Source organism: Miniopterus natalensis, chromosome 10, assembly GCF_054644295.1.
Source record: "Miniopterus natalensis isolate mMinNat1 chromosome 10, mMinNat1.hap1, whole genome shotgun sequence".
NCBI classification, from domain to species: Eukaryota; Metazoa; Chordata; class Mammalia; order Chiroptera; family Miniopteridae; genus Miniopterus; species Miniopterus natalensis.
The window spans coordinates 63,008,227-63,034,872 of NC_142090.1; the positions used below are offsets into that span (position 1 = coordinate 63,008,227).

General features: G+C 37.9%; 1 protein-coding gene across 1 annotated transcript in view; it reads right to left on the reverse strand.

Moving 5' to 3' along the window:
* Positions 1-26,646, reverse strand: part of COL28A1 (collagen type XXVIII alpha 1 chain) — a 137,732-nt gene that overhangs the window by 104,142 nt on the left and 6,944 nt on the right. The window contains exons 4-11 of the mRNA XM_087821415.1: positions 23,344-23,364; positions 21,702-21,758; positions 19,989-20,042; positions 18,136-18,177; positions 14,939-14,965; positions 10,799-10,843; positions 7,680-7,724; positions 6,885-6,938 (exon numbers count right to left, since the gene is read on the reverse strand). Of these exons, the coding sequence (XP_087677541.1) occupies positions 6,885-6,938; positions 7,680-7,724; positions 10,799-10,843; positions 14,939-14,965; positions 18,136-18,177; positions 19,989-20,042; positions 21,702-21,758; positions 23,344-23,364 (345 nt within the window). The remainder of the gene's footprint in view (positions 1-6,884; positions 6,939-7,679; positions 7,725-10,798; positions 10,844-14,938; positions 14,966-18,135; positions 18,178-19,988; positions 20,043-21,701; positions 21,759-23,343; positions 23,365-26,646) is intronic.

Genomic DNA, 26,646 nt, shown 5'->3' on the forward strand with positions numbered 1-26,646 from the left:
CTGGGGGGAGGGGGAGACAAGGAGACTTATTGTTTAAAGGGTACAATGTTTTTGTTGGGATGATGAAGAAGTTTTGGGTTATAGATAGTGGTGACGATTATACAACATTGTGAATGTATTTAATACCACTGAATGTACACTTACAAATGGTTAAAATGATAAATACTATGTTATATATGTTTTACCTTATTCCTGGAATATACTTTATTTTCCCTGTTGCGATGTTGCTGTTGCAACTTACTTGAATTAATTAAAGACACTGATTTTATTATTTTAAAAATTCTGATACCTCTCTGAAGACATTGCAGTAGCTGATTCTATTTCACATTAGAAATAGGGACTGGGCATGTGGGTTAGACTCAGTACCTTTGTGGGAAATGTTGGCAGCATTTTGGTTTCTCAGTTCATCAGAGTTTTCACCTTAGCTGTCTCTGCATACACATCTGCACACACATTCACACACCACATACACCTGCAGTCTGCTGAGAACCACAGCGTCAGAGATTTGGGAATAAAAATCATCAACCTTGAAGCCATTGGCTGACATCCCACATGTTCTGGCAGCCGCTTCGAGTTGTCACTATCAGTTGTCTCATATCAAGTGAGTTAATAAGCTAATTTAGAGTCCTGGTGGGCAGATGTGCATGTAGGTCAAAGCCCTTTCCACAAGAATTGCTGGATTACTGATTCTTTCCCTTTAATTATAGGCCAAGGGCAGAAATAGCATTTAGACTTTGCCATCTCCAAAGGAAAAACATTCATCTACTTTGGCGGCGTGGTTCTGATTCTTCATTAAACATATATTTATAATTGGAATTGTAAAGGGATTCTTCCTGTTACACTGCTCTACACTGAGCGGTCACAACCTTGTTTAAGGTTGTTAGCCTGAGCCAGAAGGCCCATTATTGCTTTTGGACAACTGGGAAAGCTGACATGTTCCAGTACCCCGTACTTAAAATACTTTATATGAAGCCAAAACTACAGTCATTCAGTTAAGAGAGCTGTGGACTTAAAAAGAAAGTTTTCTGCTGATTTATTATTCTGTGCTGGGAATCGCTGATGTCCACGTATGTTTCAGCTGATTTACTTCCCATTGAGTTATCAGGAGTTATATCCTGTTGCAAATCATGATTCATTTTAGTGGTTTGAAAGCAACATCATAATGTTAGGAAATTGTTAGTTTTTTGAGTTGTGTGAGAACTAATAAGGGGAAAGTTTAAAATTTTTCGCAGTTGTTTGTATTTGTGGTATTGAACTACTTCCAACCCACAATTGAAATATCAGTTATGTTTAGTAGGTTGACCTACTAAATCTACTAAGCTAACTTTGAGTCAAGTCAAGCAATATATTTTTAAAACTAATAAATCTTCATTAATGATTTCTCTGTTCTAATGAAAATATTGACATTCTGTTCTAATGAAAAAATATATATATATTATAAAAAACATTAGAAGAAACAATCTAGCCCTGGCCAGTGTGGCTTAATGGTTAGAGCATCAGCCTGCACACCAGAGGGTCGTGGGTTCAATTTCCAGTCAAGAGCACTGACCTGAGTTGCAGGCTCGAGCCTCAGCCTCGGCTGGGGCGTGTGCAGAAGGCACCCAATCGATGTGTTTCTCTCACATCAATGTATCCGTCTCTCTCTCTGTCTCTTGCTCTCCCCCCTCCCTCCCTTCCACTCTCTCTAAAAATCAATGGAAAAAATATCCACAAGTGAGGATTAATAACAACAACAAAAAAAAAACAATCAAATTGTATATATGAAACTGTAAAAAACAGTAAGTCCCAAGTCCTCGTGCCACTCTTAGGAGAAAGTGGAAGTATAAATAACACATTAGATTATTTAATGCAAAAGAAGCTTTTGATGGTTTATGTCAACACTGTACTGTTTCTCTTATCCAACTATCTTGGAAGAATGGTCAAAATTCCTGGCTACTGCACCCTTCTCTCTGATTCCTTCCAAAACCCATTGTCATCTCCCCAATCTCTCTATTGAAACTGCTCTCTCAGAGGTTTCCAATAGCCTCAAACTTGACAAACTAAGTGACTGCTTAGGCTTGTTTCGCCTGTCTGTGGTATGCTCCTGTTGACAACGCATTCCATTTAAAACCTTCCACTCAGTCATTCAGTCAACAAATACTTATTTTATTTTTTGCTTATCTGAAACATGCATGAGTGTGCATATGAAACTTTCATATCTCTCAGATGTGATTGCTGTGCTCCTAATCCATCACTGGATCTTCTGCTTTAAATATTTTCTTTAAAACAGTGATGGACCTGCACGTATCTGTCCAATTCTTCTGCCAGCAGTTCATATCTGAAGAAGGCTGGCAATGTTTAAAGGCGCAAAACATGGAAGCTCAAAGAAAACTTGATTAACACACTGCCAGCTACCAAAATTATCTGCCTATGCATTCTTAGTAGCTGTGTTAAGGGTTGACAAGTAGTCCTCTTGTTAAAAATGACCTCTTTTCATAGAGCATTTTGAAGAAAACAGGATGTTGTATAGGGATGTTTACTAGGCTTACAGTTTTAATTTTAGGATCTGTATATTTAGCTATTACTTAACTTCTTCATAAAAATGCCAGCTACTTCAAAAATATCCACTGCGCTTGGGAACCTCAAAATACAGCATGAGAATGATGGAAACTGGACAGAGGTGGGTAGGAGGACTGGGGCGTCTAAGAATCATGGGTTGGCGCAGAATGCTGGTGTGTTCTAAGTGCCTAATTTGCCCTCACTACTCCTCTTGTAACATAGGTTCTGTTTTTTTCATTAACAGTAGGTCCTTTGTTCATTTTAGATAGATGATGGATGTTTGATTCCCTGGAGATTATTTTCCCTCACCATATCCAACTTATTCAACTGGACCAGACTGGTGACATTTCTCTATGGTTTTTTTTAACATCTCAGAAGTAAAACTGAACGTAAGGTAAGACCAAGTCGCATACATGAAAGGATTTTGAGTTTCTTATTCTTGAGTGGAGGGCAAGAAGGAAACATTAGGGGGAAGAAAGCCCTGCGGGAAATATATGAACATCTGAGAGTAAAACAATGGAAGAGGTTAGAAGAAGGAAGGACAAGTCATTTATTGAGATAAACTAATATATAATATATCACATTATTTCTAATTGTTTGAGTATTCACATGTGGTACTTTGACTTGGGAAATTACACCAGGGCTATTTCCTAGTGCCCTTTGGCCTTAGCACTGAAGCTCTAGCACTAGGAGACTTCAAAATGTCACAACCTGCGTCCTAGTCAAGCCATGATGAGCTGTCCCTCCTTCCAGGAACACAAAGAGGGTCTTGGAAAGAGCAAAATTGCATGAGATTTGAGGGAAAAAAATACCCTTCAGAAATAACCTCAGGAAAACATCAAGGAATGGCAAAATTACCTAATGTGGACTCGCACACCCTGCATTCTGTTTATTTGTTCAAGACTAATGTCGCTAGTTTGTTCTCCGTGATTTGAGAGGTCTGCCAATCTTGAGCCTTCTTCTCAGTCATTAGAGGGCCCATTCCATAGCTGGATATGACTGCCACCCAAACCACCACTGCAGCCCTTGAAAGTTGGTGCAGAGTTCTTGGGCACTCAGCTTCTACTGAGAGAGCATGGTGCTCTTCCTTGAGTTATACTCTCAGTTCCATCCTAGGGATAAGTCTTCCTGGGCACTTTTCATTCTACTGATGTAGAGACTAATGGGATGTTCTCCTTATGAATGCCACTGCATGACTCTCATATATGGGAACCAGGCTGAGGTGCCCTTGGAGCCAAGGCTTCATTATGAAGAACATCTATGTTTTGTTTCTAAGGAAACAAGGGCATTCAGGGCAAAATAGAAACTACTTTACATGTGGAAAATATTAATGACAGAAATGGTGAAACAAGGCCAGAATCACATTTTTTCTTGATTTATCACATGCTATTTCCCTCCCCCCCCCCGCCCTTTTGTTCTTTGGCCACCTTGACGGCAAATCCTTTGACGAAGAAAATCCAACCACTAGAGCAACAGAAGGGGATTGTGATTCCTGAGAGAGACCATTCATAAATTTAGGCAGGCCCCATCTAGAACCTCTCAGGGAATATTTACAAATGTTACAAATCTAAAGGTTTTTATTTTAAGGTCTTATAAGAAACAAAATATATGAAAGAGCACTTTACTGGTTTCTTTTTCCCCATGCAATTCCCTTCTTTCTTTTCCTGCATTTCTAGATAAACATTATAGCCAAGTTAGAAAGGTACCTCTGAACAGACTATTGTTTCCAGCCAGAGTACATTAGAACTGGAGACAGATGCAATTTCCATACTGTCCAAAAGAAATGCATTTGTCTCAGATCGACTATTCAGGAAATTGAGTACTTTTTCTAAGGAGATAAATATAATATGGTGGTTAAGAGCAGATTGGCTGGGTTTAAATTCTGGCTCTGTCCCTGGCTCACTGTGTAGACTTGGACCCATTGCTTAAACTCTCTGTGCCTTAGTAACCTAATCTGTACCTAATCTTGTGGTAAGAAAAGAGTGTGCCTTGAAGAGCATTTAGAACTGTATCTGTACATAGAAATAATCAATAAATAAGTGTTATCTATTATAGAAGTTTAAAAATAGATAATCCTCCCCTGTGCCCATTAAAAAATACAGAATTACTGGATTTTAAAGACTGTTTCTGTGCAAATTGCAGTAGCAATTTCTTAAAAATATTTTGTGATAAAATGATAATGGATGAAATGTCACTGTAAAACAGAACATTATTTTTAGATTGAGAAGAAAATAGCTTATTAAGTCTTTAAGATTTAGAAGTACCTTCTGGGATGCAAAATGAAACTATTCCCTGAAACCTGACTTTTAATACAATATACTCATAACTATATAAAATTTTAAAAAATAGTGATCAATGTGACATGCATCCCTGGTTGACAGATCCAAAGAGAAGTGGAAATTAGTAATAGTGTCAAAGTAAGAGTCCAGAGACCACTACACCTGTGACCTTAAACCAGAAATATAACTAGAAGAAAAAAGAGACTCATTCCCATCTTACCTCCTCCCAACAACTTGAATATGCTCTAGAAATTGACATCTTTTCAGTTGGCAGTGAACGTTATATGTTCACCTGGCCGTGAAATTCATGATTAACATCTAAGTGGTCATTTTAGGTATGTATCTTTTACCACAATTTAAAAATAAATAAATTAGGAGACGCCCTTAGAAAAGTGATGAAGTCCTCGAATACTTTTGAAACAACTCCTTTTATGATGTTGTTGTGAAAGTCAAGCATGATGTGTTATTACATCACAAAATTACAAGCTCCCCCAAGCACTCAACTTTTTATGTATTTATTCTTTCTAAGAATAAGTGCATGGTTGGAATGAAAAGCTAAATTCTGTTGAAATGAATTTATTTACAAAGGAAAACCTAAGTAGTAATTATATGAGAGATAAAGAGAAGTGATCAAATGGGCACCTTTTTATGGACTGCCATCAACCATCTCCCAAAGCCACAAGCCTGCTCCCAACCCAGCACTTCCTCAGTTGCCCTCCAGAGCTGAAGAGCCTGGCTCTGCCCCTGCCTCCGGCAAGCATTTGGTTTCCAGGCTTTATTTCTTATTTTCCAAAGTGAAAACTTTGAGGCAGTATGATCTCTAATATCCCTTGTGGCTCAAAAATTCTCTAGTTCTATTACTGTTGCAAACTCCAACCCTGACCCCAGATTGTAAGCCTCTCTTTCACAAACATGTGAAAATTATCATCTTAGGTATACAAAGAATCCTAAAAATAAGCATGAACTGTCAAAATATTTTTTTTCTTGCTGCAGGATTTTACCTACAGCCGAAGCAATTTTATAAAAACCTTCTACTCGGTATTCAAAAAAGCCATTTCTTTCCCCCAGAGAAAATTAATCATAGGCAAGGACTGGAAAAGACACTTTCCCCAGATGCAGCTTGAGCGAGCTCCTGCGGAGAAGCCCATTCTATTTTAATTTGCCAATTAAAAGTGGCCTGGGGAATCACACACTGTCATTATCTCATTAAAAATACTATACTTGTCACTCCCTTTCCTCTGAAAACAGAACACTCAAGTAGACCAACTGCTCCCCACAACTTAAATTTAATAGCACTTTTAAAATATTGTCTTTATCTAGAGTCCTCTGGGGACTTCACCTTCAGCTGCTATTAATGCCATAAATTCCACAGATCTCCAGTCACTAACTCAACTCCGTTTATTGGATATTTACTATATCCATGAAATTTATTAGGCATTGAGAAGAATTAAAAAGGAACTGGGAGGCTTGCTTTCAGCAAGTTAATGGCCACTCTCATTGGAAAACAGAGCCTTCTGCAGACCCTCTTGTAGCATTTTTGGTTTTGTTTGGCTCTTACTCGACCCCTCCCTACATCTTGCCTGGTTATCTGTGGGATCACATGACAAGCATGGCACTGATGACTCACATTACACCCTTGTTAAAAACAAAAAAGCTTGATTTCTTTTGGTATAACAGTTATAAATTCTCTTCCCTTATAAAATGTATATTGAGTTGGCGCATGTGGGAAAGAGTCATTTGACTTAACTTATTACTACTTACCAGCTTCTAATGAGCCATATAAGGACTAGAGAGGGCAGAAGCAAACAAGGAAATGCTGCAGATTCTGATAATGGTTTGTTTTTAATAATGCCCCTTTGAATAATGTAATAATAAATGACAAAGCTATACCAATGACTTCCTACATGTACTTGAACATGATTCTATGTATATGCCTGCAGGTTATTTTGTTTCTCCAAAGATGCTTCCTTGAAGAGTCCATTGACTTCTGTCTAATAAAAACATGCATTACCATAGCTCACTAGGAGAAAGGGACTCTGCTTGTCTTTAACCCAAGAACAGGATTACCTTATTGCCTTGAAATCCCTTCGGGCCTGGATCCCCTGGAGGTCCACTGATGCCCTGCTCCAAGATGAAAACCAAGAATTAGTTTCAATGACCCTATGATAACTGGAGTGACTGTCCTACCCTGACACAATCTCAGGCTAAAACAAAGGAGTTGGTGGTTAACTAGATGTTGTCTAGGAAATCTTGCGTGGAGTATAATTTTCAGTAGACTTTTTGAAATACTGAAATTCTTCACACACACACCCCAGCCCCCCCCCCCATTATAACTGTAGAAGAAGCAAGTTCACAGACTAGAAAAAAATCATCCAGATTATTTTTTCAAATCTATGAGATGTGTCTAACTTAAATAAATGCCTTAAAGAATCATTGTTATTGAGCATCAACTACTTATAGTGACAAATCAATACAAACACTTAATTTAGATAAAATGCACAACTCTTCCAACTCTATTAGAGTAGCACTGCAAAAGCAGTTATTCTGCTTTTAACTACTTTGACTTTATCTGTCTTCCTAGACTCTAATTTTTAAACTTTTATCCCTTCAACCACTCACTAAGTAGACTCACCTGCTGGTACCTATCTTTAGGGAGCCTGAATTAGTTATTAAGACATTAAGGTAGTAGTTTCCAAACTTGACTGAACATTGGAATCACTTGGGGATCTTTAAAAATATTGATGCCTAGCTCCAATCCCCAGACATTCTGATTGAGTTGGCACGATGCAAGCGGGCAAAAGGATTTTTAAAACTTCCTAAGTGGTTCCAGTCTAGACTTAGATATGGTTTTAGCCTCCTTACCTGAAGTCCTCTGGGTCCTTTTGGTCCATATGGCCCTGGGGATCCCTGTGGAATAAAATTAATGGTGAATCACTCTAAATATCCATCTTCAAAGTGCAATGACTGCAGGTGTTCTCTGTAATGGCCAATCTTCCCTGGTGATCCAAACCTCAAAGCCAACATATTCAGTGTTAATGAAATGATCCTAATTAACAAGCCAAGTGTGTGGGGAGGGGTCAAACTTTTCTTTAGCAAACAGACTCCAAGAAAGCATAATTTTAGTTGTAAGTTCTTGGCCTATATATTGACATTTTGATCAAAGTAAATGACTTCTCAAGTAAACTTGGTGGAGTAATGTTTTCTTTTCTTTTTCTTTTTTTCAATTCTTCACCCAAGGATATTTTTTCCATTGCTTTTCAAAAAGAGTGGAAGGGAAGGAGAAAGAGAGAGAGAGAGAGAGAGAGAGAAACATCAATGTGAGAGATCAAGAGATCGATTGGTTGCCTCCTGCGCTCACCCCAACCCAGGCCAGGGATTGAACCTGCAACTAAGGTACATACCCTTGTTCAGAATCAAACCCAGACCCTTTGGTCCACTGGCTGACACTCCAACCACTGAGCAGAACCAGCTAGGTCAGTAATATTGTTTTCTTCCAACAAGATGATATCAGTTAAATTAATTTAGTGAGTTTCTCCAATGTCTGCATCACTATTTTGCCCATCTTTAAGACATGAAACTTGGCAAAATATTGTTTGTGCTCAACACTCTTCTAATATAAAATATTTCAGTATGTTCCATAACTAGGAAACCCTTTAAAGTTTATTTTTGTTAGAGTATAATATGGTCTAGTCTCTTTTATTCTCAGATTTCCACTTTTTTTCTGCTTTTGTCATATATGTGTCCCTTCACACTGCTGTTAGCATATTTTCATCCAATTTTATTCCCAATAGATTTTTCTTCAAATAATTTAATCAAAGTGTATATATCTTTTTTATGTTTTACTTATTTGTTCTTCTGTTGTATCAAAAATATTTTTCCATGTCATTAATAACTCTTAGTAAACTGCGTAATATTCAAGAACATAAATCTGTAATGATTTACTAACTCATTTCTCAAGTTTGTACATTTAGATTGTTTCTGATGATGATTATTTAGATAATGTTATAATGAACATCCTTATGTATACATCTTTGTCCAACTTCTGATTCATTCCTAAGGATAATTTCCTAGGAGAGGATGCCTGATGCAGAGACAGACAATAAGCACATTTAAGATTCTTATTCTCTTTTGCCTCTCACACCTTCTATGGGAAGAAAACATGAAACCTGTCTCCATAAAGTTTGTTCAGATTTCCATTCTCACTACCTCTGTAGAGAGAGCACACCTTCATCTTACAGAATCCCCGTCAACACCGAGTATATGTTATTTCAGTGTTTGCTAATTTGATAGGTGAAATAATATTTTAATGTTTTAATTTTACTTATCTGATGGCTTATGTATTGGCTATTTTTTTTATTTATGAGCCATTTTTACTTTTTGGGGGGGGTTCTGATTCTTTGTATGTTTTACTTATGAATTTATGTGAATTCTTCATGCCAAGGACACTATTTCATTGGCCCTACGCAAGCATTTTTCAAATTTTCACATCTCTGACTTTGGGATACATCTTACAATCAATTGCATCTTTATAATTGGAAGCATTTTTTTAAATTTCTTTTTGGCCCAGAATATAATAGAGCATTTAACAGCCCTTGGCATCTTAGTCAATGGAATCTAATACTCTTTGTCAGCTATAGCTTTTGTTTTGGCTCTCTCTCCTCCATGTGTCCCTTCTGCTGTAACTCTGAGTCCATCTCCCAGTTCGGGTCATCTCCCAGGAAGAATCCATTCATTATCACACTTTCCCTTTTGCCCAGAGATCATTACCAGGGCTACATTTTCAGATCCACCTGACCTTTCACTCTCCCGCAGTTTAAAAGCTTTCAGAAAGTCTCAAGCTATTTAAAGAGGTTAGTTACATGTGCCACTGTCCTCACCCTATCCTTTCCTTTTCACCTTCTGCCTCATTTTCTCTCCTTGACTCTCTGTCACAACTAAAATATAGATATTGGGAGACTTTGGTTACCTTAATGGCACGCTCTTAATAGTTCTTAACTGCAATGAAGACTACTTTTACTGCGTGCTTTTTTTGCCCCTTTATTATTATCTTTCAAATGCACTTTCCATGTATTTCTGGCCCATTAAGGAACTCTTTAACATAGTTAATACTGTCTCCGTTTAAATACTTTATTCATGTTTATTTTTTTAATGAAAGGTAAATACCTACTCAATTGTCTGTGGTTTGCCGCATTTTCAAAATTTCAAACCCCTACTTCGTCTGGTCCCACCACATTATTTATAACCATTTCATAGTTATTTATAACTTATTTCATAGAGTTCTTTATTCTGCTTTGGAAAGCGCTTATTCTCAGTGTTTACAACTGGAAAACAATCCTATTTTTTTCCAATTGGAGCTTGAATTGACTCTTTGCTGGTTAAATTATTCTTTTCACCATAACATTGAATAGGCCTGGCCTCAAAGGTTAGGGTACCACAAAGCAAAGTCTCAATGGTCCATAAGAAAGGCATCTGGGGGCGCTGTTAATTAAAGTTAGATATGACTTTGTTTTCTGCTGCATGTTTTACTGATGTGAAAATTGAGCCAATGACTTTCCAACTCTAATACTGAGATCAAAATAATGCATCCCAGTAATTTCCTTTTATTTTTTTAATTGTTCAGGAATTTTATATATATATATAAAATATTTTATATTTGATATATATTATATATATATGTATAGCTGGTATACAGTCTTATATTGGTTATATTAGTTCTGGGTGTACAATATAGTGATTCAACATTTTTATACCTTACAGTGTGATCACCCCATTAATCCTAGCAATCACAATATTGTTGACTATATTCCCCTTCCCCTTTGCCCCCATCCCCCACTCCTGGTAACCATCCCTTTGGTTTCTGTTCAAACCAAACCAACCAAGCAAACAAACAAAAACAGACTCATAGAAACAGGAATTTCCTCTTAAGAAAACTCCGCCCCAAAGGATCACAGCTGTTAGTATTTTATAAGCATGTTCCTTACTTTGTCACCTTTTATTCCTGGTTTACCGCATTCTCCAGATGCACCCTAAAAAATAAATAAATGAAACAAATAAGAGGCCACTTGCTGTCATTCAGTGTTAGGATTTTCTTTAAGGATTCCCAGCAGAGTCTTATGACACAGCACTCTGACGGATTATACCCAGTTTAATCCTCAATCCTGTGGGTTGTTTGGGCATTGGACTCTGAGAAATTTTATCCATGAGTCACCTTTGACTCTTTGACTTGACAGAATCAAATCAGTGATGCCACCTAATGAGGCTTAACATTTTTGAGAGACGGATGAAACTGAAAGAAAAGAAGCTAAGGTTGACTGAGCATCTACCGTGGATTATATGCCCTTTGCATGTGTGATTAAATTGAATCCACAGTACAGCCCAATGAGATCAGTTTTACAATTCCTACTTTATAGATGAGAAAACTTAAAGCTCAGCAAGACTTCTTTCCATCAGAGAGCTAGTAAGGAGAATCAGGGTCTGAACCCAGGTCTACCTTGACTCAGAGTCCCTTTTGTTCCCACAACACCAAGCTCCAGCCCCAGTACCAACTTTGACCAAGTAGTAGCTTTTGCCTAGAGAGTGTGAGGGGAGAGTCCTGAGACCATGTCCCGCCTTGGTAGGGAAAGGAGCCTTTGTTAGCAAGGCCTGCTGTGAGAGACAGCGGGGCACGGTGGCCAGCACACTATGCATTTTCCATCATCATTCTTCACGGTCCTGCCTTTCCTGGAATAGTAACCAAAAAAACTGACGTATAAATTATGTTTCACAGTTTATTATTAATGTTATTTTACAGAAATTATCTCAGTTAATCTGAAACCATCTGTCTGGGGTAGATATGACTAGCCCAATTTTACAGTCTAAAATTTTGTGACTCAGTTTTGCTCAGGACTTCTAATACGTGAACTAAAATGTAACAGAGTCGATTCGAATAACAACGAACGTTAGAATTTCAAAGAGCTTTCGTATATATATTCTGAGCCTCAGAGCAATTCCTCTTTTTAAGATAAGGCAACTCAGTCCTTTGGAGATTTACTGAAATATATGTGCTAGCCAATGACTCCTAGTCCACTGCCCTCACCACTAGTTTCTGCTTCTATTGCTGCTTTATTTTCTGTGTGCTGCTCAAGGCATGCTGCTCAAAGTGCCACTACACAATGACATAAGGAACTTGCACTAAAATGTACTTTAGTGCCCTGCTTCCTTCACCAAGGACATCTTGCTATGAAAAATAAATGTCAGCTGAACTAAACAGTATACATAGCGATCTAGTGGATTTATATTCTGGTGCAAGCTTTATCTTATCACAAAATAGCAACAAACATTTCACGGATTGACAGCCAGCCTGCCCACACTTTGAACAGCGCTGCTCCAAGAAGGGAGATCACAACTGTAACCACCAACTGTGGATGCAAAGTATGTGCCAAAGCCTTTATATCACTGCTAATCCCCATGCCAGCCTTGCAAAGGAGATATATCTCCATTCACAGATAAGGAAATTGAGGCTCAGAGAGATTGAGTAACTTGCCGATGACCACAAAGTGAGTCTGTTAGACTCTCAGGCCCAGGTTCTTCATTAGCCACTCAAAGTTGAACAAAACACACTGCCGTGATCCACAAGTCCCTTTCCACTGACTCGACACTTCTGCCTAGGGTGCTACACAGGGTATTGCTGGCATGGGAGCAGGAAAGAGGGATGTACAATCCTTAGATCCAGCTATGCCTCATTCAAAAGCAATCTATTCTCTCCCCACATAATGTGAGTCAGATTGACCCAGGAAAACCTGAGCTTTCACTTCGAACAAGCCAAAGATTTATTATTGCAAGTGGAAAATCGCTCTTGAAGAATCCATTAGGAAGCAATTAATTTAATAATGTTGGGTGGGAATAAAATGAGTCAACCACCAAAATATAAAACAGAAAGAGCCATAAATACACTCAAAATGATTTGGGCCAGAATTCACATTCCATTAGTCCGGACAGATTGGTTAGCTATAGGGTCCTGAGGAACAGCATTTGTTTGGGGCGGGGGGCAGATTTCCATCAATGAAAATATTGTACTCATGTTATTTGCCTCTGCAAAGGCGTTTTCTTGTTTGGTGGGCTCATTAATCCCTGTGGAATGGCCATAATTACACAGTTCCAGAGAGCAAGTGCCTCAGAAGGCTATAAACAGATTAGCTCTGTTCCCAGCCTCCGACTCCTGACGCTGCTGTTCCTGCTGAAATTCTGCTTTGAATGTCGATAGGTCAGGGTTACTGTGCTCTAACAGCCTGTACTTTCCAGTGAGATCTCCAATGAATCTATAATTCCCCAGAAGTTTAAATGAATATTTTCATATATAAATTATATATATATGTATGTGTGTGTGTGTGTGTATAATATTTATATATATATCTTCCTGGTGTTGATAGTCAGCTCACTGTATAATTCAGGGTGGGGTGGGAGCATTCATAATTTTTCTCAGCTATATAGGACAATTTTGTAATCATGGGACTTTTTAAACTTTGCCACATTATCATTTACTTCCTATCTCTTCCTAATATCACCTTACATTCACAGACCAACAAAAAGTTTACAATATATTGTCACGCCCATTATTCCGTTTGATTCTCTGAAGGTCAGGGAGGCCTGTGCTAACCTGGTTCTATGTGGATGATGAACTGGACACTCCAAGAGGCTGAGTCACCCAGGTCCTTATGGCTAAGGGCAGAATCACCGCATTTCTTACACTCTTCCTCTTTTAGGCTTAACATCTCCAGTCATTGGGGATACATTTATTTTCCTATATGAAGGTTTACCCCAAATGTTTGCAGGGCCTAGGGATGAGGACAAGCAGAGGCCATATACTATATACCTAAAAAGTAGGAAGTTATAAATCAAGCTAAAAAACTCGTCACATTCTAGCTTCCTTTCTTGACAAATAGACCTCCAAAGGAAATTTAAAAACCATAAATTTTGAGGTTCCTCAAAGGCCTATGCAGGAGTAAAGCCCCAGCCTAGAGCCCAGCCCCCCCTTCACTTCCCACCCCCAGCTCCTTCCACAGGGAGAGATGCTGTGAGTGTACATGAAGGTGCCCACACAGCACAACAGAGGTCCCTCCACGGCCCCCTCCTGCTTGAGCAAACAGCTGCCATTTGGTTATCCCTCAGGCCTGGGAAGAAGATGAGCATGGGAAAGAGGTTTGTGTATGTCTTCAGAGCAGGCTCAGACCATTTTGCAAGGACTTTCTGTATCTTGTCTTGGTTATCCAAAGCATGATCTAGGCGGAGGGGGCACAGGCCTCTTGCCTTGCGAGTCCTGACTCCAGGTGTGTATGCGGGGGGGGGGGGGGGGGGGGAGGCAGGAAACCCAGAGCAGCACCCTCTAAAGTGCAGGCCTCTTGCCCACATCTGAGGGTTTTACCACCTGTAGGACAGAATGGATGGTAGGGACATGTTCAGATTTCAGACAGAAAATCTGATAATAGAACAATGGCAGATTTATTAATGAACCTTTGAGCACTCCAAGGTTCCTGAGCTCCAGTCCAACTTGTTTATTTCTTTTGAATCAGAATGTTAATTTCTTCTGAATTAGTTTGATTAGTTTCCTAATTTGTAATTTGCAGATAATCTACCAACCCCTTCCTGTTGTTAGTTTGTTTGTCAAATTTATCCCCCCTTACAATCTCTACCCAGATGCCTAACTGAAGGAAGTCAGTGGTTCTTCATGCCTAGCCAGGATAAATTCTCTTTCTCCCGTAAGAGGGTTGGATTTCTAGGTTTTATAGGAAGTTAAACACCAAAGGAGCAAACTAGTTGCAGTATTTCTGCATCCATTTGTACACTGAAACTTTTAGTCTGGATACTTTTGCTGCACGGCTGTTAACCTGGGGTTCTCTATTCATGTCTACGGAGCCCAGAGAAACTGGATACCAATCTCAGAAATCTCAAGGCACCGCCTGCCCCTTACAATACACACCCATATATTAAGTTATTATTTTGTGTCAGCAGAGTTGAGTATATTTACGAATTAGGGACTCTAGACTTACAGAAATGAAGGAAAGTAACTTTTATTCAGCACATAAATACAGTGATGTTTCTTTTTTGTTTCTGGAATTCTGGTCTATTTCTTATTACAAACTTACCTTCTCACCCTTGTACCCAGGAATTCCCTAATTAAAACGAGGAAAGAAAAAGTAAAATATGATATTAGAAAACATAGTTGGAGGAAGCATTTGATGTTTTTCATTTATAGCATATAACAAAACACATCTTGTACAGTTTTGAAAAATAAGGCCATTTAGATGTAGGCTGTTTCACTTTGCACTTAGGGAATGTACATTTACTCGGGAGAAGAAAAGAACCTATTTTTCCTTGTATCACATTTATTCTCAGTTCCAGGTATTTTTTCAAACCCAGTTTCTTACCCTTTGGCCTGAAGCTGAAGGAGAGACTATACACTGAAACTCATTGTAGAAGTGAAGACCTGTAACAGTCCTTTCAAATTGTTATATTTGAACTATCACAGCTGACAATGTTTCACAGTGACAGGTACAGAAATTGGCTTTGAGGATGAGCTGGGATAATGTCCTTTAAAATGTCCATAAATATTTATATTTTCTTTTTTTAAATATATCTTTATTGATTTCAGAGAAAGGAAAGGAGAGGGGGAGAGAGAGAAACATCAATGATAGGAGAATCATTGATCGGCTGCCTCCTGCACGCCCCTAAATGGGGACCGAGCCCGCAACCCGGGCACATGCCCTGACCAGGAATCGAACTGAAATCTCCTGGATCCTAGGTCGAAGCTCAACCGCTAAGCCACTCCCAGCCAGGCAATATTTATATTCTTTATGCCCCCCATTTTCAAATTCGGTCTAGAATCTAAACATCAAGCAAATGAATGGTTCCTTTTTCAACCCTAATGAGTCAGTGAGCTTTAAGTGACTACATTTTATCTCATGCTAAATAAGGAGCCAGAGCTTCTGCTCCTGTTGGCCTCTCTTGGGAACCCTGCACAGCCCTCTCCGTGTGTCACTGCCTATAAGCCCTTCAAGTAATATGATACTGAATGCTAAAGGCACTGGGGAGTTACAACTTCAGGCAACACGTTGCAAGTCTTTTTCAAACAGGATTTCATGTCTTCACACACCTGTAGTTTTCAAGTATGAAAATAGAATTGAAAGACATATTTTAAGTGGGCTGGAGAAACTAGTGGAATAGGCAAGCTATTCTTGCAGTTACATGTGGGTCAGCCAACAAAATTTTGTTCTGTGTATGACTTTGTTACAGAAAGTAAAAAGGACAACTCCGAGAAGGAAATAACACTGCTCACGAAGGAGTGGTCACTGAGAGATAGAAGATAGAAATAGAACTAGTCCAATATATTGTTGCTACAATTTAATCCATTTTTGGAAATATTTATTCACATAAATGGTTTAATTTTTAGTATGGTGCCCAGCTCTGTCCAATATAATGGGAGCCCCAAATGGAAGCCCCATATGTAATTCTAAATTTACCAATAGCCACATTAAAGTAGCAATGAACAGGTAAAATTAATTTTTAATAATAGAATTTATTTGTCCCAATAGGTCCAAAATACTGTCATTTCAACATGTAATCATACAAGAAATATTGATGAGATGTTTTACATCTTTTTTTGGCTGCTAGGTCATGAGAGATACACACCATCAAATCTGGCATGTGTTTTATTTCTAAAGCACACCACAATTCAGGCTAGTCGTATTTTGGCTGCTTAGTAAGCCCAGGTGGCTACTGGCTTTCATTATCAGCCAGAGCAGCTCTAGCCAATGTCCCTGTTATTTCTCATGTGAGCTGTAGCAACAAACTTTCTAAGTGCTTCTTTCTTCTGCTTATTGCAACTTCAATTTCTCTTTTAGAGCCATGCCAGACTAACCTTCCAAACACATAACTTTTGGGTCATCTGCCTCATCTGAAATCTTGGGGAAGTGCCCATTACCTATAGAAACCCAGACCTTACAACTGGAATAGTGCACCCACACTGACCTTCCAGCTGTGTCTGACAATACTCCTCTTCAGGCACCCTCTCTCACCATTTTCCCATACACTGCCTTCCCTCTGACTGCTGCTCAGGGTCCTCTCCATCTGGAACCTTCCTGTTCTGTCTTTTCCTCTCACAATACTGCCTCATTTCAGGGGTCATCCCGTAAAATCTATCCTGACAACTCCAGTCTCTGAATTCCCGTAATACTTTGTGCATGCAATTCTCACAATATTTTTTTTTTTAATATATTTTTATTGATTTCACAGAGAGGAAAGGAGAGGGAGATAGAGAGAGAGAAACATCAATAATGAGAGAGTCATTGATCGGCTGCAGCCCACAACTCGGGCATGTGCCCTGACCGGGAATCGAACCCTGATCTCCTGGATCCTAGGTCGACGCTCAACCGCTGAGCCACTCCCGGCGGGGCTCTCACAATATTTTGACACCCTGCTTCATATAGTGGCTATTTTAAATATCTTCTCTCTCCCATGAGATAATAAACGTTGCAAAAATATAAGTGCTTTGTCTTAATTTTATTTTCACTTAATAGCATGCTTTATGTATAGAAGATAATTAAGAAATGTTTCCTGAATAAGTTACACAAATTTCTGAATGAATTTCCATTGAAATTACCAAACTTTCTATCAGACTTTTTCATGAAGTTGTTTAAAAACACCAAGATAACAGTTTTTAAAACCTCTGGGTCCGAGACTAGAGCTTTCACCCCAGGAGACAGACTGAGAGTATAATGTGGCCTCCTTTTGCTCACTGTATACTTCTGTGCTATTTGCTACATTGCTGTAACTCCCCAGAAAAATGCAAATGAAAAATTTTTCTGTAATTATTTCTCATACAATTTCTGATAACTTCTAATTTTAGGGATAATCAATCAACTAAAATTATCTCTCTCCTCTCTGTTTTCTTCCCATCTATACAATTGAATTTACAAAAGCATAGTTTAGATTATATAATTGTTATGGTCCCAGAATTTTAATATCATCTTTATTGAAAGAACAACACAAGAAGTAAAGCAAGATATTTCTCTTATTTGAGCGTTTCACAGAGGTCAAGTTTAGTATTAGGGAATGTCATGTGGTTGACCACTCATCTCATCATCACTCCTGTTAGACAGAGTATTTTCTTCTCACATTTCTACTTCCAGGATCATATCTGTCTGACTGCTTCCCTGAGACATCACTAGCACATGTAGATAGAAATCAGTTTTGTATTTTTACTCCAAGGGTCAAAATGATCAATTCCAGAATCTTAGCACCCTGGGATTACTTTCTTAGAAAGGCAATCCAGTTGTGTACATACCCCTGGGCCTCTTTCTCCAGGTTCCCCTTTCTGAGCATCACCCTGTGACAAACAAAAAACTCAGTCAGAATTCCACAGCCATGCAGAGGACTCATTGCTCAATAAAATGCATTATTCAGAATTCCCAGATTAATAAATGAAGCCAATTGTGGGGGGAGGGAATCTTTGGTCTTTCCCATTGACATTTTCTCCATGCAATCTGGGGAAGAAAATAGCAGCTCTGATAGCCTTTGCCCTTTGGAGTGAAGCCAGATGTAGAGGGTGCGGAGTCCAGGTACATTTTCACAGCTTAGACGAAGTCTTGCATTCCAGTTTAACAACATGGCCATTGTTCTCAAATATAGCACTGTACCCACTGGAAGCCAGCCACTCTGGCTTTTCTCCAAGGGGCTTTGGAATGTTTTCCAAAATGTCCTAAAGAGTGATTGCTTGACTTCAGCAAGACTTAGGAAAATATATATGGTAACACAAAATTACAAGCCAAATAAATGAAATTCGAACATAGACTTATAACAGGTATTTAACAAAACAAAAAGACATGATGGCATTAATTTCAATCCATATAAGGTGAGTGAATGTAGGTATGTGTTAGTGTGTGTTGTAAAGCCACTCAAAGATGCTTTACATTCCCTTTCTTTGACAAGCATGCAATTGGCAAAAATACCTTCATGCATCTAACTTATTATATTTTTCATTATTTCCCTACGCATATTCTCAGAAATCAAGTATTGGGTTAAATTTTTGAATATTTGAGTTCCTTTTATGTAGTGCCTAATTGTTTTCCAAAATTTGCCACATTACCTTTGCAATAAAGAGCAAACCAGTTTCACCACCATATTGCTATCACTAGTTATTATTTTTTTAATATTGCTGTGTTAACTGTTATAAAAAGTAATGCTATTTTAAAATTTGAAACACAGAATAAACCAAATTATGTGAACTAGAAAATTGATCTCCTCCCTGCGTCAAAATACAAGCCAACCACCCTGGACTCCAAAGTCCCTGCAATATGAATAATTAGTATTAAAGGGTACCTCAGTGTCTCTATTTTAAATTTCATTTATTATATAGTGAAATTAAGTGGTTTTCTATTTCTTTATTTACTAGTTTTATTTCCTCTCTTGAAAATTATTTGTGTTCTTTGACCATTAATTATTAGAAGCTTCATATTTTCTCACCCATTTTATTGTCTTTATGTACTACAGAAATTAACCCAATGTCCATTGTATTTGGTGAAAACATTTTCCTATATGTTTCCCTCTTTATTTTAATTATTACTTTTGTATTATACATAATTTAGCCTTAAATTTTCACATAGTTATATCTGCTAATCTCTGTCTTGTGATTCCTTCAGTCACTTTAAAGCTTGGAACACCATCATCCTGACAATTATCTGAACAGATAATTAAAATAATATAGAATTTTTTGATAGGTATATAAAGAAAATAATTGAGGAGATGCCTGAAGAGTGAGAGACAACCTGGAGTTTTTCTATTATTATTGTAGGTCAATTATCTACAAAGTAGATCCATAAAAAACATGTCTTAATAATTCATAGACATTGTACTAATTAATTTGGGACACCATTATTTAATTATAAGTTTCTATTTATTGGGTTCCAAGGTTTCCTAAACGTATTGACTAAACTGGTCATATGTTACTCAGAATTTGTAAATGCAAATTAACAAAACCAGATAGCTAAAGTAGGAACTGAACATCTCGTATTTTTCACAGAAATCATAAGGTTTTTGGCATTTACATATACTGCAATGCTCTTAATTTTTCTTAATTTTTGTTCTTTAAATAAATTTAGAAGACACACTGGTTTAAAGGAAAGCTGTTTATTCATTTACCGGGTTGCCTTTTGGTCCTCGCTCACCTTTGATACCTGGGTTCCCATGGGTACCCTGAAGACAAAGGGAAAAAAGATTGTATTGAGCAGCCATTCTGTTAGTTTTCTATACCTTACAATAATTTTTGATCAGCTTCATCCCATAAAATGGGGGAAGATTGTAAAAAACAAACAAAAACCTTTACCTACCAAGAAGAGAGTCAACTCTCTTCTCTCCTTTCCTACATATTAGGAAGGCTGCACTCTCTTGAATAGGAAGATTCTCCAGATTATCCAAAAGAGGATAACATCTTTCTCTCCTTGATATCCAAGGGACAATCTCAAAAGATGAAAGAAGAGAGTCCTCCAAATCTTATTCCAGAAAGGCGCTTCGTTTTCCTACTCTCAACCCATCAAAAAGCTCACTTTTCTGAGAACTGGTTTTGGTGGGAACCCAATAAATGTTACATAATACAGTTCTATAGCTGTCATTATTATTATTTTTTAAAATATCTTTATTGATTTCAGAGAGAGGGAGAGATAGAAACATCAATGATGAGAGAGTCATTGATTGCCTGCCTCCTGCACGCCCCCCCACTGGGGATCAAGCCCAGAAATTCTGGCATGTGCCCTGACCCTGAATCACACCGTGATCTCCTGGATCATAGGTTGATGCTCAACTGCTGAGTCATGCCTGGGGGTGGGGGTGGGGGGTGCTGTCCTTATTAAAAAATGGGACTAGCTCTTCTAACAATATTGCTCCACTAAAGCTGTCAGGTTAGCTCAGCTATGGCAAGTTTTGTTACTGTTCATTCTAAAACAACTGACTATCACAAGTAAACCTTCCACTGGTGATCCCTTGGTGTAATAAGTATAAACTAAGACTTTATGAGAAGGGAAATTTAAGCCTTTGCTTTGGCTAAAGTTAGATTCTACTGACTGTCACATTATCATGTAATGTATCAAACTTTGTATTTTGAAAAAAAAGACAATCCCATTATCTAATTGATTGGGAGGGAGGGTTGAAAAAGTATAGCCTTTGGACTCAAGTCTCAAGGTAAAATGAGTCATAGTCTAAGAAGTTCACAGCACACATTTCCCTTCCCATCCCCCAAATACAAGTGTTAGTTCAAGCATTTTATCTCCACTGTGCTTCTGAACATCGAGGTTTGGAATCACATAAATCACATGAAAAAAGAAGCATGAGTGCTTTCTGATGATCTGGTGTTAGAGAAATGTTCAGCATCTCCAGTCATCACGATATCATTCCATGTCACAGAATTCACTCCATCCCCAGGGCTTCCTGACCAGAGCTTCCTCCGCACAAAGCCACAGGGTATTGCCCTTGCTTGTTTCTAGGTGGACCAAACAAAGCTTTGCCTAAAGCACTGAGGATTTGGATGATCTTTCTATATTTTCACTTCAGTATTGAGAAATTCTGGCACCAGTTGCCACATGAGAAGTGATGCTGAAATAACCTTTGTGGGAACAATTTCAGCATTCTAAACCAAATCTGCCCTTGGCTCAGGCCAGTAAAATCCCAGGATTATTATTTCTAAGGACAGAAGGCATCCCTTTAGGAATAAAAGAGAGAAAGCATTTCCCTTTTTGCTGCTCTTTGCACTCCACTGCTTTTCAACATTGCCAAAAGCCCTGGTATTTTCAAGTATGAGGAGAGTGATCATCATTGGGACTTCCTGACCTGACCCTAAGTTCAAAGAAGAAATATACTCACCGGAAGCCCTGGATCGCCTCGATCCCCCTTCTCACATTCACAAATTTTGCGTTCACACTGAATCATTAACGAAATACAATATTAACACATCATGAAAGACAACATTTCAAATCTTATCCAGTACATTACTAAATGGAACACTCCCTTGAAGAAATTTATGGAAATTTTGCTCTGCTTATTAAATTCTTCTAGGAAAACTCAGATCTCATAAGAACCAGCTAATAAAGTATTATTAAACATTGCCATGGTTAAAGAGACCTCCTATCAAATATAGATATATAAAGCATCTAGTTGCCAGTTTAAAAAGGGGAAGATAAATACTTTCAGTGGACTCGGGATTTCTGCTGTTTCTCTTTTATATAACACATCAAAGCTCAATAATATGCAAATATCAAATACTCCTTTACTCAGCAAAGGAAGACATTTGACTTAAAACATATTTAATCAATTCTAAGATGCACATTTTTCTTTATTATAACATCTCTGAAATCAGAGTGAGCCCAATCCTGATGAAGCTGCTATTTTCTGCATTTACACTTCAAAACTGACAGAATGAATGGAAGAAAACTCCAGAGGCACGACTGCAGCACTCTTAAGAAATGCTGTATCACCAGTGCTTTTGATGGAACAGAGGCCGATATTTTATAGAAAAACAAGTCCATCAATGACTCTGAGACAAAATGTGAGTCAGAAGATTCAGACTCTGAACGTGAAGATATTTTAGAAATAACCAATTTAGTTTGCTTGTATTTTCTCCTATATGTATGTACAAAAGGGATACAGCATTTAAAAATCTGTATCTAAATAAACCTAAAAGGACTCTTCACATAAGTTTAAAATGAAAAATCATAATTAATAAGGCATTGTATCATAGTTTAATCACCAAAGTTTGTTTGTTTGGTTTTTTGCCTTAATGGCACATAAAACAATAGTATATCTGACCACATATAATTCAATGAAATGTGCTCTACAGGTTTGGTTGGCTCCTATTATTTCATGCAATATTTTGTGTAAATTTTCTGATGTTAAATAAGCAGTTTATAGAACAAAGTTTAGATGTTCCAAACTCATTGCATTAGGAAACACATGTTCACTACAGGAGACCTCAGCAAGCTGATGGTCATCTATTGTACTAAGTACTATCCAACCAATATTGGTCAGCTTTCTCTGCCACTTGGCCTGGTTGCCACCATCAGGAAGAATGAGCTTTAAGTCAACCAGCAGGTGGCAGGGGGAGACTCTGAGCTCTGTCTCTTAGCCAAGAACACTCTACCTAACCCTGGCCAACACCAGGCACACCTCCTCAAGTGGAGGACCCCTCCCACACTCCTCCACCCCCAGTAGTTGATGTCAGAGACATGCTTAGAATAAAGGAAGTCTTATCAAACTAGGCAAAAACTGTCATTTGGTTATCATTAATTTCTGAAATCGGTCTCTAAAATCACATTAAATTTTTTTCTAATATTCCAACCTGCATTGGATATGGTGGCCTAAAAAAATCAGATGGTGGCCTAGAAATAGAGTGGCTCTTTTTAAAAAGAGTTAAGCATTTTTATTTAGTCACACCTAACTTCTAATGTGAATTATAGTGCTGATTTGATCATTCGAGCTTTTAGAGTTATTCAAAGCAAGTAGTACTTACCTTCTTTTCAAACAAGATCTCCTAGGAGGAGAAAAAGAATGAAACATTAACTCAATTCATGGTTCTGCCTCCAACTTCTCATTAGTCTTAATTATTCTCTATGGGATATGCAATTTCCAAGAAGAATAGCAATTCAGCCTTTTTAACCTTGTGAAAGCGATGAAGCCTACCAGCCAACCACCCAAGGAATACTCTGAGCCACATAATAACAGGAGACATGAAGGGCACTAACATTAAAAGTTATTCTGTTTTCTGGCAACTTTACCCTATTGCCTCCTATGCTTCTCTTTGATTTCCTTTATCAGCTCTATGATCTGGCTAAAAGCTTAATTTGGTTACAAGTTTAATCAGTCATAATGAGAAATTTTTTACTTTTAGTTACAAAGACTTAGGCAGAATACATAATTGTGTATTTTCTCTTTTTATTTTTCCATCCCTAAACATATATGTGTTTGTTTGGAAACATTAAAACATTCATCTTAAGGTTGTAACTTCATGAAATATTAATGAGCGAGCCTTAGAAGTCAATCATGTTGAACCTCTCATTTTGCAAAGGACGCTAACTTAGTCTGCAGTGTTGTGACGTGTCCACGGTCACACACTTAGGGCTGAGCTGCCTGACCAAGTTCAGTGCTATCTCAGACTTACCCACACAGAAATGAATTAGCCAGAGAATTTTTCAAAATTACTTTAAATTCCTAATTTTAGAGAAATTCACAGTCTTGTTGTAGTCCAATATCTAGGCCTCGTTACCTTACTATACAGTTCAGTGGATATTATTTGACAAGGGCACTGAAGGCTATGTCTTAAGTCAAACCCTGGGAAAAAATTAACCTATGTTTACAGATAGAATTAGTGCTTTCTTAGAATAGGTATTCTAAGTCAAATTAATGCCTTATGATTGACTCAGAAGGAGTAACATACATATGATAAAACAGAAAGCAAAAGTAAAAAACACTAGAATATTCGTTGCAAGATATTAAAAATGAAGAACATAATGAGGAAATTAAAGATAAGTCAGAGTTATACTTTTATGGAGGATTCCACATCCCTGTAGTTTTGTTTCGACTTTATTTTTATATACATTAAGACTAACAATAGAGAGAGAAGATATAGCAAAATGCTTTAAGTAGCTCAGTTTAACTCTGGGAGGAAAAATTAGGCTGGGAATTAAGTGTCCTCCATGGTTTTCATTCTGTTTCCACCATTAACTGCTCATGTGGCCTTGGGCAAGTCATTTTCTACACATATAAATGAGAAAGTTTGACCACACAGTTTTTGGACCTGAAAAGCTCTGTCCACAGACCCTATACAAAATTCAAGGTCTCACCTGTGGTCCTCTTTCCCCCCTTCCTCCACCCCTTCCCAACCCAATGATTTAAAATCACTAGCCAGTGCAAGTCCAGGTTGAAAGCACATGATGTCTTAAAGGTGTATCTTCAAGATCTAGCAGGTCATGTGGAGAAATGGGAATGCAGATACAATGGGAGCCTCAGTGTAAAATGACCTTGGGCTGTGCCTGGAATGCTGAAGATGTGCATACTTTATCTCCAGGCTGCCCAGGACAAGTCCTTGTTTGCACCTATTGTCCTGACAAACTTCCCAGATATAGCCTAGAGAAATTCTTGTGCATTTCAGCATTCATTGCTTTTAATAGTGAAAAATTGGGAGTAATTAAAATATCCACCAGTAACGGAAGGGATCAATAAATGAAATACTATTCGGCAGGTAAAGTGAATGTATTGGATCTACGAATTTCAACATTAAAATAAAATCTCAAGAACATTGAGTGAAAAAACAATGTGACCCAAATTATGAAAATATTTAAAACATGTCACAAGCTTGGTTTCTTCTGGGAGAAAGAGAGGGAAAAGGAATTTGAAAGGAGTTCAAGAGAGACAATAAAACAACTTATAATACAAGTCAAATTATAGTATTTGAGAACAACTAGTGAAATAAAGGAATATTCAAATTTTTTCACTTTACAATCCTTTTATAATAAGCAGTGTCCTTATCAATTTTAAACTCATGAATTTAGCTGCTACTGTGCCTGATGTGTAATTTCTTGCTTTTCTAGCTCTTCCTTTGAAAATTCAATTTCCGCTATCTAAAAATGTGTGCCATGAGGATTAAAATCATAACAACACAACTAACTAATTATTTTTGGAACTCATTTGATTTTGTGTTTGTTGGAATTTATATTTCTATGGAAACAAAAGTGGACCCAGAACTGCACAATAGATGAGACTGTTTGAAACAATGAACAAAGCTCCATCCCTAAGGGCACTTATAGTCTTAAGCCCCAGAACCAGAAAACAGATAGTTCAGAGCAACCAGCGTGTGGGAAGATCCTGGATTGGGGGGGGGCTAACAAGATAGTTTCTCGGAATAGGTGGATTTGCTGGGTAATTTTGAAAGGAGGAATGCAAAAGACCAGCTCTTTGATGGAATGCTGTTCTATATGTCAAAGTTTATGAGGAAAAAGTCATAAAGACTTGTGTGGGCAATAAGACAAAAGAAGCAGTAAGGAAGGACATTTAAAAAGAGTGGACGGAGAGGCCCACATGGACAGAGCTGGAGACCTTGGGATGCAGTGGGAGCTTTCAGTTGGGCTGAGCGACAGGATGTGTGGAGAATGTGGGAAGCCAGAAGGAAGGGCATGTTCAATTAGGGTCCAGGCAGACGCTGTATTTTAATGAAAAGTGTAGATAAAGGCCCTTACTAGGTCAAAAGGAAGTGCATTTTATTAATGGAGCCAGAGTTTTGTGATGGCATATATGTGTTAGGAGAAAGGAATTGCTAACTTTGTGAACGACTGTGAGGTCAAGGGAAGAGAGGAAATGTGAGGAAGCTGCAAAAGTTATAGCATGACAGCAAATGGCATGAAAATAAAGAACTCAGTAGGCAAGGATCACAAGCTCTATGACAAAACAAATATTTGCAGCTTTAGCAAAATAGAAAATCTTAAACAGAGGACAGAAGTAAGGCTCTAAAGAGAGGAAGCCTTGAAAAACTGGGAAGTGGGCTAGAATTAATAAATTAATAAAGCATAGGATTCTAAAGATGACACAGCAGTTATCAAGTTGTTCTCTTTTTATGATGTAAAGAAGCGGATACACTAAACTGATGTTTTTCTTAATAATCTTCAGAGAAGGAGACAAATTTGACACAACCTTTATTCACATAAGGCTTTTTATAAATTTAACACCAAAGGTGGTAGAGTGAAGAATTTTTTTTCTCTCTGCATACTGTTTCTTGCTCTTCTAAAGGACCAAGTAATATATCTGGGAGATTGGGCTGAGT